This window comes from Lottia gigantea (assembly GCF_000327385.1).
Source record: "Lottia gigantea unplaced genomic scaffold LOTGIsca_50, whole genome shotgun sequence".
NCBI lineage: Eukaryota > Metazoa > Mollusca > Gastropoda > Lottiidae > Lottia > Lottia gigantea.
The window spans coordinates 1377932-1392369 of NW_008709716.1; the positions used below are offsets into that span (position 1 = coordinate 1377932).

The 14438-nt window shown below is 31.8% G+C and overlaps 1 protein-coding gene across 1 annotated transcript; it reads right to left on the reverse strand.

Moving 5' to 3' along the window:
* Positions 1–7614: 7614 nt before the first annotated feature.
* Positions 7615–12957, reverse strand: LOTGIDRAFT_125503 (hypothetical protein; the record flags this gene model as incomplete). The annotated part of the gene is made up of 7 exons (XM_009062288.1): positions 7615–7860; positions 9155–9235; positions 9647–9694; positions 10697–10787; positions 11088–11190; positions 11378–11418; positions 12836–12957. 7 exons carry the CDS (start codon positions 12955–12957, stop codon positions 7615–7617), a joined length of 732 nt encoding a protein of 243 aa, XP_009060536.1.
* Between the last annotated feature and the right edge of the window lie 1481 nt (positions 12958–14438).

Here is a 14438-nt window from a genome sequence, read left to right on the forward strand (position 1 = left end):
GGCAGCTTTGTTTAAATTAGAACATTAAGCATCCAACACTAGTATGAAATATTCTAGGCAAGGTAATATACGCCCACTAGCAGCTTTGGTTTTGAATAAAAATATTTGACAGTACAGTAACAATCACCAGTATGAAACATTTAACCTTCCGTCTTACACTTCATTTGAACTTTGAGAGACAGATTGGAGAGTCCAATCCATCAAGAATAGTCCTATCTAAAGTGCTTTCAATCTAAAAATTGAATGAATTTCCAAAAGCAAGGGCACTTACTTATATTTATTATTTTTAAGTTACTTGATTTTCGATAGGGTTAATCCTTGGTTAATTACAAACACTAACAAAAAGAAATTGTGCTTTCTAGAGTGTTTATGAGCTAAAAATTGATTGGTTTTTAAAGAACAAGGGCAATAACTCCTACTAAATATTTTTCGATTCTTCTGATTTTCGATAGGGTTAATCCTTGGGTGATAACAAAAACAAGTTTTGTCAAGATTGGTCAAGAAATGTACCTTCTAGAATGTTAACGAGCTCAAAAATTGAACAAGGGCAATAAATATTTTTTGATTCTTCTGAGTTTCAATAGGGTTAATCCTTGGGTGATAACAAAAACAAGTTTTGTCAAGATTGGTCAAGAAATGTACCTTCTAGAATGTTAACGAGCTCAAAAATTGAACAAGGGCAATAAATATTTTTTGATTCTTCTGAGTTTCAATAGGGTTTATCCTTAAGTGATAACAGGCCTCTTTAACTGTTTACGATCGATTGAGGATGGTCGTGACGGAACAACTGACAGACATGTGTTGCCAATATAGGCCCTATTCCATGTGGAGCTTATAAAAATGAACTAAAAGAATTTAAAGACTTCATGCAACTTGATATGTATATACAAAAAAAGGACCAACCTATCTTTTGGTAATAACACTTGTGCAAAGTCTCTTATATAACAGCATTTATTCTATTTTGTATTTTTACTTTATCATTTCACCTTGATCAAAGAATTGCAAACTTAAAGCCTGACATAACAAAAACTTGGACACATTAGTGAATTGCTATAATAAAGTCAATATATATATACTTGAATGAAATCAGTACTGATGTTTTATTTTCTGTCAGTTTCTGAAAACTTTCTCATGAAAGTAGACAAGAATTCCTAGCCATTTTCTTGCTCTGTAGACAATTGTCTATGGAAGTGTATGCAAAATCTCTACTGGTCGATGTACAGTATCACAATATATACAGGTATAGGAATTTATATCATTAGTAATATTACCTGATGAAAATATACTGAAATATGATATATGGTAGTTATCATGAACAAATTTTTGTCCAGATAAGATCATCTACACAATTTTAACAAGTATCTTTCTTCATGATATTCAAAGCACATTTCATTTATAGCTTATATAGATATTCTTCAATGTGTCCCACACAGTACCAAAACACAGTCAAGGGGTAGGCTTAACTTACTGAGTTGTACAAAGCATGGAAAGCATACCCATCTTCACAGGCACATTGCTGAATATTTGGCAACTTATTAATGGTCCAGCTTTGTGTAAATACCAAAAGTTATGACAAATTGGGCTTTTGTCATGGTGAAAATTCTTAGGAACTAGCAACCAAAGGTCAGAGCAACTTCCAAGAAAATAAACATTATATGTCTGGCCGTGTACCCAGTTTCAATATTTGATTCAAATATCACGTTAGAGGAACTTTATCATCTTTTATGAAAAACACAAAATTGGTGGCATAAGACTAAACATGAATCCAATGATGACTCGTGTGACAATGTGCCACCTAGTTAAACAGATTATTTAGCCCCTTGTGGCTTTACTTGTGAAAACTGGTGCCTATCACTTGAATTGAAATCTCAACTTCAAAAGAATATTGAAGAAAATTCTGAATTAAAATAATATCTCCAAATAATTCCACTTCATATACTGGTAATAAAAATGAATTTGTGGTCTTAGGCCATTAGACATAAAGCCAACTGTAAATCAAATTTTCTGACTATTTGTTACATTGTATATAAATCAGATTCAAAATAGTAGTCTACTGTCTTTTTAAGTTCATTAGCACAGTAAGTACATGTATATCAAAGTAATAAATTTCTTTACATATTATGTTGCCGTTTAAAAACGATACAATCAAATCTTCATAATTTGAAGCTATATGACCAAAAATACATATGCAATACATGTAGTACGATAAGTTAACTAGAATTTGTCCCGTTTCTTGATTTTTTGGCTTTTGTTGGCAATTATTCTTCAGAACATTAACATATATTCAGAAAACAAGAAAGCACAATGGTTTCACTATTTTCTGGTCAAGAATTATTATGGAAAATTGTTGCTTTGGAATGAATAAAGAAGTGGTTGCCTAGCAAGATACGCCCACTTTCCTTATACATTTTCAGTATATCAAGGGAAGTCAAATCATACCAAAAATCTAATTTGTGCAAGATATTGTTGATTTAAACAAAGACACATTATTTAATAAAATTCTGACATAATCTGTCACCATTTTCATTGAGTTTTTACAATACAATGGACAATAACTCAAATTCTGTTGATCGAAAAATTGTCAAATTCAATCTTGACTAAGATCTCATCATTATAAATGATCATACCAAATTTCATTTAAATCAGATGAAAACTGTATTCTCTAATTGTGTTCACAAACAAATTTTGACGTGTTTTTCATAAATCAAGGCCAATTACTCAAAAACCGTTCATCGAAATATAGCCAACTTCAGACTTGACCAAGATCTCTTTTTTATTAATATTTACACCAAATTTCATTTAAATTGGATGAAAACTGTAGTCTCTATTGTGTTCACAAACAAATTTTGACACGTTTTTCATAAGTCAAGGGCAATAACATTCATTGAAAAATCGTGAAAATCGAACTTGTCCAAGATCTCATCAATATAAATGATCACACCAAATTTCATTCAAATCAGATGAAAACTGTAGTCTCTATCGCGTTCACAAGCCAATTGTGGACAGACGGACCGACGGATATGGGTGACAATATACCTCCACATTATAATGTGGGCGTATAAGAATATAAATTTTACACATATTACACAAGATTATTTACAAAAATTCTCCGATATATTCATGGTAGATTTATTTTTCAGATTGCTTTTTCAAACTATGCGTTTCCCAAAGTTCTTTCATACTTTAATGGCACAGGATAGAGTCATGGTAGTCGTTATATTATCGAATAAACTTTCCAAACTGCAGAATGATTTGACTTTTTGTTTTATGCACCAAAGAACTGTTCCAAGCCCTGTAATTAATACTAACAAAGACCCTAGGCAGCTGCGCTCTAGCAAGATATGGCCATTCGGATATACTCTTATCAAGTCAATATGAAGTTCACAGCTGTCATGACAAAAGTCACTTTTTAAGGGACAAATTCATCATTTTTATAAAGGTTGATTTGGATCTAGAATACATGTTAATTAAGAAGTACAGTCGAGTAACCTAATTTCGTGGAAACCTATTATTCGTGGATTTCCGGAAAGGATTAATAATTTACATGAGCGACCTTGCGCGACCTCCACATTAGTTTGTTTTGATAAACATGGGTTTTCTCTACAATGTCAGCTAGTAGAATGAATCCAGTAGTTTCAAGCAAGGTAAAATGTATTAATGTATACTTTGACAAATACAAAATTGCGGATTTCAGTTATTACCAAACGTCACCATTTTTTATTGGCCGAATTTCCTTATTATCCCAAGCGGTAATCGGAATTCCAAGTGTCGTCTGCTAGAATATATTTCAACGAATGAAGTCACGTGATCAACTAGCAGATTCAGCAGAAAATTTCTATGGAACACAAAGTGGACCATATTCTTATGTTGTTTCAGTGACTTATTCCATCCGGTATCGATACAACGTGTTTTTCTAGACTTATTTATAGATCAAACATTGTACACGAAAATAGGTGACGCATTCTGCTGCCGTTGCCGAGTTGGTTGCTCATGAAATATGGGTTAAAGTGAAGGATTCATAAAGAAAATCGAAATAAACCAATTTTAATTATTTGTAGAATATCTGATGAAACATCTAAGACATAAAAAAAAATTTTCGTTTTTTTAACCTTGACGAAATTTGGTGTTGAATCCTTATATCCACGAAAATAGGTTACACCACTGTACTAAAAATGTATTCAAATCGCATAATTCCTTCAAAAATGCTTCAAACTAGGAATTTCACCTTCTAAATGTCTTTTCTAATATAGCCTATAGGCCTCAAGAGAAATCGTCTTTTCAACAAACTCAGATAATTCTTGACACACATAGATTAGAAGTCTCAAATTTGGGCAGTGTGAGCTGTCAACACCATAACGGATTATCTTGGATAAAAATACAAGTTTCTAAGACTAAGCAAGGTTCGATTTGGTAAAACCAATGCAATGGGGAATCTGTCGCTTTAATTTATCATTTCTGGAATGTTCTCCTGTAAATCCATCTATCTGGATCTGTAACACAGAGCATAACAGAACCAAAACTTTGCTATATGAATGAATGAGGTCGATGTTCCAACCCTTGTACCTTAAGTAATTGACATTAGCCTACTTCAATTTGGAGTCCAGAAACAACAACAAAGTAATGTATAGTTTCGACACCATCCTACTGAAGGCTACATCTGACATATCTTACCACTTACAAAAGAAGTATTAGGATAAGGGTCGCAATGAAATTTTTATTCTACTGAAGGGACAATACGAATGTATTTGTGTGGTACATAGTTGCAACAATCAATAACTTTCCTATCTCTTGTTTACGATCAACACTCATTTTACAAAAAAGATGGCGGATTATGCGCGAGAATCGTACATTTTCGTGTCGAGACTTACTGAAAACGAAACTATACCGTTAATGAAAATAATCATCATAATTCCGGGAATGATATCACCCCCATCCCTTCCTCCCAAACCCACAAAAGCAAACAGTTATAGAACTTTTGGTTGAAAACATGGATCATTTGAATAGGCTAGAAGAAATTCAAAGAAATGAATTGAAGAATATACTAATTCTCTACTACTCTAGACTAGAGTAGATTCAATGCTGTTTCAGCCTTTTGTGATTCTTGAGAGAAAAGTGGAAGAAAATTAGAGTCAGGGCTACCTCATATGTCAGTTAGTACGTCAGTGAGTTCGTCACTCCGTCAATGAGTTCGCCACTCTGTCAATGAGTTCGTCACTACGTCAGTGAGTTCGCCACTCAGTCACTGGAGTCCATCAATACGTCACTTGGAAAATTAAGTGTTTTATAACATTTCAGAAATTTAGAGGCTAGATCTATTGCCTCATACATGTAATTTTGAAACTGGTAGAAAATGATGTTGATATTGGTAAATTCATATTGAGAGCCACAAGAATCAGATTTAAGTTCTTGAAAAGTTTGTAATTTTGAAGTCCGTCTAGTGTAAATATGATATTGTAGGCCTAGGCTATAGATGAATTTTCATTGGCTAAAATATTTTGAATATTCCGCTACAGTTTTTTTTTTGGTTGTAAATATGATAATTGTAGCCTATAGATATATTTTCATTTTATAAATCATTCTGTATTTATGTAGGCCTATTCTGTAGGCCTACTGTGGGCTGGAGGCATAGTCGAGTTATATATAGAAACTATATGGCTGGAGGCCTATAATACCGAATAAACATATATATAATAATTTGAAAAAAAAGTTTACATTGCTCTCCCATAAGACAATTTTTGGACAATTCAGTTCAGTAGGGTTGCAAACAAACCCCTTAAGCCCCTATCATGCATTAGTCTCAGTCTCAGTCTCTCTGATATTTTTAGCAAAGCCAATCTTTGATAGTTGAAATTTGAGCTTTCAAATCCATGTGTGCCCAGAATTATCCTTGATTGAATTTTAAAATGACCACTCTTCATATATAGAAATGACAATATAGAAATAGCGAGAAAATTCCGTGTTTGATGTAGTTTTTCAGGAATTTTGTGATTTTCATACATTTTTATAATTAGTACTTCTGAAGACTATTTACATATATTCATAACTAGAAGAAACCCCCAAAATGGACAACCTGTCCCTTTAAATGATACTTTTCTAACCAAAAATATTAATATGTCCAAATCAATTCAATGTTTATTAGGTATTCAGTATATTAAATTCAGTCTCCACATTTGCCACCTCTTCTCACCCCACCTTATTAAACTGGTCTTTTCCCTCATACCTCCATTCTCAGGAGGCTGGTGCTTACGTTTAAGAGCCAATTGGACATTGGATTGCAGTAAATCATGAGAATTTCCTGCCAGGTAGAAATATAAAGCGTAAAAGTAACTGACAATAGTTTATTAACAAGACATAAAGTTATCAACAATTTTTCTTATTTTTAAATAGTACACCATTCCCATTATTAACAATATACATAGCAATATACAAAGCCTAGTTAAGAATGTATTTTGACAGCAGTAAATAAGATCTATCAGCTATAACATTAGATACAAAATATTAAATACAGAATATCTAGTAAATATCTATGTGCACATCTTTGTCAGAAGCAAATCATAATCAATGTCTATTTTATATATTAGAATAAATAATCAATACTTTGATCAAATACTGAAAAATGTATTTTATTGTTAACAAATTTTGGTAAACAGATTTGAAGAAATATACAAGAAAATATTGTCAATTTCAAATTATTGAAATAGTCTTTCATTGGTTCAGTAGGCACATGCACAGTAACTTAAAAAGTCTATTTAGAAAGTTCTGCAAAATATCACGGTAATGAATGGCAGACATTTTTACTGAAACTATGTCAGAATTGTCACGATTATTGTAATTAAAATATCAGAGGCTGGTCTTTCAGGACTACGCGTATTGTTAACAAAACCCTCGAAAAATCTGGATCCAAAATGATCATAAAAATGTATCATTGGTAAACCGCTAGTCACAATTAAAGGGCATACGCATAATTTTGAGTCATTTGACAAATATTTAAAGATGTCAGAAGTAAAGAGTCTAGAAGAAGCAACAAAATTCTCCATTCATTACCGAGACAGATTAAGCTTTATGGAAACTGCTGAGGATACAATGATGTATTTAAGAGGAACCATACAAAACACTAAAAAAAAGAAGATTTTCAGTTTACTGTTATCACACACAGATATCACTGATTTTACAAAAAATAAATCATTTATAGAGAAGTATAATATATGTAAGCTTATAAGAGAAATATATATTTCAATGGGTGATTTTAGCCAACTTGCAACTTTGAACAATATATTGTTTTATAATGTTATATTTAAACATTCTGATTTGACTAATTAGTTAAACTAATTAATATTTTCCAACCAATCTAGCTTTTCTTGACAACTTAAATTATCACATTTGGAAAATGTTTTATTTAAACAGTCATGTATATTGTAAGATTTCATTTATTTCTTAATTTCCTTACAATCTAACCATATTGAACTTGTGATAAATTTGATATCATGAAGATAAGACCAAGGGTCTGAATTCACAATTCATACAACATAACAAAATCCCAGAGAACTGCATGATGTCTAACCAATGCATTTCGTTTAAAATTTCACTCAAATCCTTTTAACAGTTGGATAACTATCAATCTATCACGCTACGTAGAACATATTTCACAGTGAATGCAAATGCAGCAAATCCAAGAATTACAAAGATGTTAGCTAATGCACTTCCCCAAAAGCCTTGATTAGGTTCATTATTGTTATTGAAGGGTTGATTAAAGGAAGGACTATTATTATTTCTAATATTAGAGTTACTGGATAATCTACCACTACTTTCAGTTGCTTGTTTAATTTCTTCATCTCTTCGTTTTATTTCTGATTGTATTTCCTGAAACACCATAGAAAAAATATAAAGCATTTCAGAGTATCAACTAACTAGTATCCAAGCATCTAAAGAAGGTATGAAATCAACATTTAATGCAAACTTTGAAGGTATCAAATTATCATGTCATTTCAGCTACCCGACATTTTTTAGGCTACAAGAACCCAAAATTTGCTAGAGTAGACTTGAATCAGTTCAATTCAACCCTTTTTTATGCCTAGCTGACTAAAAAACTCTGCCTCTGTTTCTAATATATTATAATTAAATAAAATCAGTTGAATGAAATTGCACACCTTATGTTAATTCTCATATTGCAAGTCTAGAGGTATAATACAAATAAACCTATGTTATGTAAATACATAAGAAAGAACTAAACTAATCCAACCAAATTAAAGTGAGTACTAGAAATTGAAAACAAATGAAATGTTATTTTTCATCCTACATTTCAAAACCTTGTCCAATCCATACAACTAGATATCTTTCCATGTTAGACCCTTGGACCTGTCTGGGAGAAACTAGATTCAAAACAGATATTCAGTGCACTGTATGTACTGAAGTTTATTAAAGTCAAACACAGATATTTTTGCTCATCAGAGTACTGTCAAAACATTAATACAACCACAATCAGTCAAATATATTTTCAAAGGTGTAATCGTATGACATCTAGAGGGTTTGACTTATCCCTCAATTAAATATGAAAAATCTAAAATGATATTATGCATGCAGCTTCGTTTAATTACAATAAAGTGCACATTTAAGAATCATTCATACCTATATTCTGAAGTCAGTTCAAAAAGTTTGTAGGCCCTACTGTTCATTTTATCGTGACAGCCGCCATGTATATCTGCCATGTATATCTAATCTATTTCAACTTGTATCATCATATTTATTTTCTACAAACATGATTTATTTCGTCTTACAGAATAAAGTTTTGAAATTGTCAGAAGGATTTTCTTCTGATTGCCCATTTCAGTTACAATTCTTCGTAAAAAACACCAAACAATGTCTTGCAAGTTGCTACACACTCTACGCACTTTCCTCATCAAAACTTTCCTTTAATCAGGGAATTTTTTTCTCTGAGATAATGTGCGAATTTAGGTCAAATAAAATCTAAAATCTGCCTAAAATAAACCAACCTGCATACATTTAATCTTATTTCAGATTTTTCATATTCTATTGAAGGATTAGTCAAACCCTCAAAATCTTATACCTTTTATACCTTTGACTAGTTTATATGTTTTGACGGTAAAGGATTAGCAAAAATTTTTGTATTTGACTATATAGAGCTCTTGTTACCTACTTCTGATAAATCAGGAAATAACTCAATAAATGTCTTATTATTCAGATTCAATGGTCCACTTTGAGCAGCTAGTTGTCGTTTCTGAAATTATCAAATCCATTACAGTTTTAGCATGAACAAATATAATCAGAACATTGTTTACTATGTAAAGTGATCAGTTATTGATTGGTAAAAAGAATCACAGAAGAATATAAGAGAGCACTTTGCTCTTCATTAGAAAAAACAAAATGACAGAATTTCTCGGAAGAAAAGCAAAGTATAAAGATACAAAAGAAGGTATTGGAGCACATCGCTCATTGCTTAATCGAAACAGACATCATCACTACCTAGAAAAAGAAAAAGATGATAAAATACCATAAAACTGACTATATTCAGTCCATTGATGATTTCAAATCCTCAATCAAAATCATCCATCAGCTGTCATTCATAATATGATTTGTACAAACTAGCTCATATTTTCAACCTGATAATATAAAAACTAGCAATACTTACAGTATAATCTGATGTTTCTATACTGCCTAATGTAGGACTTTTCTCCAACTGAAATCATAAACCAACTTTTTATAAAGATCCTATTTTAATCTTCAACTATAATTTTCATTAAACTTCATAATGCTTCCTATATAAATACCGAGTGTTTATAACTTGGGTACATCCTCTTCTATAAGAATCTCAAGCAAACAAAAGTAGATATCTTTCAGAGACCATTAAGAAATTTGTTTTCACAGAAAAGTTGGTACTGAGTTAAAGATAGCCTGCACTAGGCAAGGTAATATAAGCCCACTGGCAGCTTTGATTTTAAATAAAAATATTTGGCAGTACAGTAACAATTACTAGTATGAAATATTCAACCTTCAGTCTTACACTTCTCGGGCGATACTGTATTATATTACAAACGAGTTTTCATGAACAAGGGCAATAACTCTTAGTAAATATTTTCAGATTTTTCTTTTTATTTTCAATAGAGTTCATCCTTGGGTGGTTACAAACACTGACACCTAGTTTCGTCAAAATCATCAAGGTTGTTTTTGTGCTAAAAATTGAACACATTTTCAAGAACAAAGGCAATAAACTCATACTAATTATTTTTCTATTTTTCTGATTTTCAATAGGGTTCATCCTTGGGTGATAACAAACACTTAAACTAAGTTTCATCTAAATCGTGCAAGAATTGTGCCTGCAGTAGTGTTTACGAGCTAAAAACATGTTTTCAAGAACAAGGCTTTATATATTTTTTGATTTTTCTGATTTTCGATAGGGTTCATCCTTTGTTGATAACAAACGCTCACACCAAGTTTCATCAAAATATGTCAAGAATTGCACCTTCTAGAGTGGTGGTTCGATGGCTGTGGTTTCTGTGGACTGATGATGTCTTGCGGGAGCTGCATCATTTCCTGTTAATTCTTTCTGGAATCAAAGGAACCACAGGCATCCGACAAAGAATTGGAATGTCCCAAATAGAAGTCAATGGTACACATACACATAAAAAGGCTAGAAAAACCTCTTTACAATCCCTTTATTCTGAACAAATAAACTACATACCATGAAACTAAGTAAGCCTGTTAATATTGTAGCTACAGACCATGCTGGATTCCAAGTATCAGGATGAAAATCACTGATAGACAAACATAACCTAAACAATAATAAAATAATATATCATATCAGTTTTTTTTAAATCATATCAGATGGTATTTCCTAATAAGGACTATTTAATCCTGAACTAAACTAGGAACTTATTCTAATCAATTCATTATAAGGTTCAGACTATTCTGAATAAAAAATTTTATATGTATAATATCAAGAACATGTTTAAAACATGTTTATTTCATGGATTTGGTCATGAATTATTGTTCATTATTCTACCTGACACAACTGTAGATGGATACAGATATATACCCTGAATGGACTCTTGTTTTATTAATAAAAAATTTACCTTGTGTTGCATTTAAAACGTCCATTTGGTGTTATTATATAAATACTAGGTGGTTTGAAAGGAAATTCTCTGGGAAAGACTAATTTACCATGGTAAATACCACCTACAAATATTTTACATATAAGAATATAATATACTATTCATATTTTGTTGAAGTTAATCACTTAATATACTCTGTTTTCTCAAAAACTTCTTAAAATATATTGCAAGTATGATTTACCATTAATGGCTTAAATCAGACATACAAAATATTATACAGCAACATCAAATTAATAGTAATAACAATTTACCTTCAAATGGAGTTTTCTCTGGTCCTTGAACTACATAATGCCTGAAAACAATATTATGTATACAAAATTATCTCTGCATGATCTATTTTAGTCTGTGTTCATGTTTTTTTTCTTCTTTTCCTTTCTATAGCAAGATTTCATATCCTAAACTTAGACTGCAGTTTGATTTATTCCAAATTCAAAAATTTAAGACAGCTTGCCAGGCAAGGTAACATATGCCCACTACCAGCTGTCAGAATGATAACAAAATCTTTAGTGGCTTAATAATAAATTTACAAATAATCTTAAAATCATCCATAAGTCAAGGCAAAAACCTGAAACAGTTCATCAAGTTATCATGAAATTCAAACATGAACAATGTCTCATCGCTGTACACACAAGGGCAATAACTCGGAAACTGTTGATTTGATTATTACCAATTTCCAACTTGACTGAGATCTCATCAATATATACATGCATACCAAGTTTCATCAAGATCAGATAAAAACTGTAATCTCTATCGTGCCTACAAGGCAAATTTGACACGTTTTTTACTAAGTCAAGGGCAATAACTCTGAAACCGTTCATCCTATTATTACCGACTTCAAACTTGACCAAGATCTTATCAATATTTTCAAGCATACCAAGTTTCATCAAGATCGTGTGAAAACTGTAGTCTCTAACGTGCCTACAAGGCAAATTTGACGCATTTTTACTAAGTCAAGAGCAATAACTCTGAAACCGTTCATTCGATTATTACCACTTTCGAACTTGACCGAGATCTCATCAATATATACATGCATACCATGTTTCATCAAGATCAGATGAAAACTGTAGTCTCTATCGTGCCTACAAGGCAAATTTGACGCATTTTAACGAGGTCAAGGGCAATATCTCTGAAACCGTTCACCCGGTTATTACCAATTTCGAACTTGACCGAGATCTCATCAATATATACATGAATACCAAGTTTCATCAAGATCAGATAAAAACTGTTCCCTCTATCCCGCCTACAAGAAATGTGGACGGACGGACGGACAGAAGGACCGACGGACAGGGGCGACAGCAATATACGTCCACATTTCCATGGACATATTATTGATTATTGATGTGCAGCAAATATCAACAGGGCTATTAGAGGGTCTCAATATTGTTTTTCTTTTGCCCCAAATTAAAATCCAATTTTAAAACATCTTAGATAACTCCTACTACCAAATTGAAATTAATCATAGACAAAAACATACTTATAATAGAAAGTTATCCTAGTTTAAAGTATTTTTAAAGGAGTTATGCAATAATAGTCCAGTTCTAGCACTTCTAAAGACCATTTTTTTTTTTAAGATCTAGAAGTTAGATTTTCTAAATCTAATGCAGATTTTTTCTATAACTTTGTATTTTATACTTAAGTGTCATAAAATTCAATATTAGGCCTACTGACACCAGGTCTATCAGATAAGACTACTTTACATGTTTACATACCATTCTAGGATATTTGATGGCAAAGGAATAGCTCTAACATAAGGAACGGGATCTTTCATTAAACGCAGATAGTCTTGCTTTAATCTAGCTGTTGCTGTTGTGTTTACTCTTTTAGATGTCATTCTGAAATTAAAAAAAAATAACATCTTATTACCAGTATTTAGTATTTACTGTAGGACTTTTAGTTTGGCCAAAAATAATCTGTTAATGTCACATTCTGACCTAAAATGAAAATGTGATGTGATAGATCTATCTATGATGCACAACGGATCATGACATTGTGTTCAAAATAAACTAAGAAATTTAATGATTTTGGCCCTCAATGGCCTCATCTTCAACAATGAAACAGATCAACTTTATAATCAGGAATAAAGTCCATGAAAATATGACTTTAATGTGATGTCAATGGAAATAAAAAATCAAGCCGTCATCATGTCCTTATATAAGATTATAGGCTACATAACTGTATCATCATACATTTTGCTCAATCTATTGTTAGCTCTTATGTTATTATATGAATTTTTAGTTCCTAGGTTTTGCCTAATGACAACAAAACTATTCCATTTGACAATCCTTGGCAAATTCTATAAACCTGAATCTGTTGCAGTAATGAATGAATGGTAACTTTCGTTGTGTCTTCTTGTTGTGCGAGACTCTTAACTTCTTCTCGGGTAGGCAATTGGGCTATTTGTCAAATGATATCAATATTATGACTTTACAGCTTTTGGGGGATAATTATTATAGTTAATTACACATTAAATGCTGTATTACGACCATCAGTTTACTTGCGAAACATTTCAGATCCATATCTCACTAAGTTTTACTGTTTGTGTTTGCAAAATATCACTCTAAATATGTAATTATAACCAATTTTAGCTTAAGCTGTGGTGTGCACTATTAAGATATCTTAAGAGTAGAAAAAAGAAATGAATAGGCAAGGTAATAATGTACCACCATCAGGTTTAATGATTTTAGCCTCCAATGCAATGGCAATGGCCTGTGGCTATATCAGCCTATAAGGGCCAGGTTTATTTACAAAGAGTAATTTCATCACTAAATAGAATAGACTTCTCTGGTTCCAATGACTATGTTAATTTATGTTTTTAACCTAAAATCCAATCATACAATAGTTCAATTTAGGTGCATACATCAACTTACTTTGCTATGAAGAAGAAAAAGAAATCTTTACCACCTAAACAGGAAGTAGAATGAACGGGGAATAACTCGTGTAAAACAAGGTTGTGAACAAAGTTAGTGAGGTAATCTGTCCAGAGTTCAGGAAGATTTTATGTTTTTTTAGACGATAATTTTCAACAAAATTTCGTATTCTGACACTTACAGATTTGGTAACTTGATTAAGTAGGATAATAAGTTTTTTTTCAAATCGTATAAGGTTACTTTAAAAAGTTTTGAAGAATAGCACCTTCTCAAAACGATCTGTAATTCGGATTTTATTTTACAAAACTGTAGTCTACATTACACTACTAGAGTCGTTTTTGTCGCACGATTCGATTAGGTAGATTAGCTATTTTGTACATTTGTGAGCCTGACGTTTAGGCTAATCGGTGCATTTGTAAGACAGTTTACCTTAACTGATTAGGCT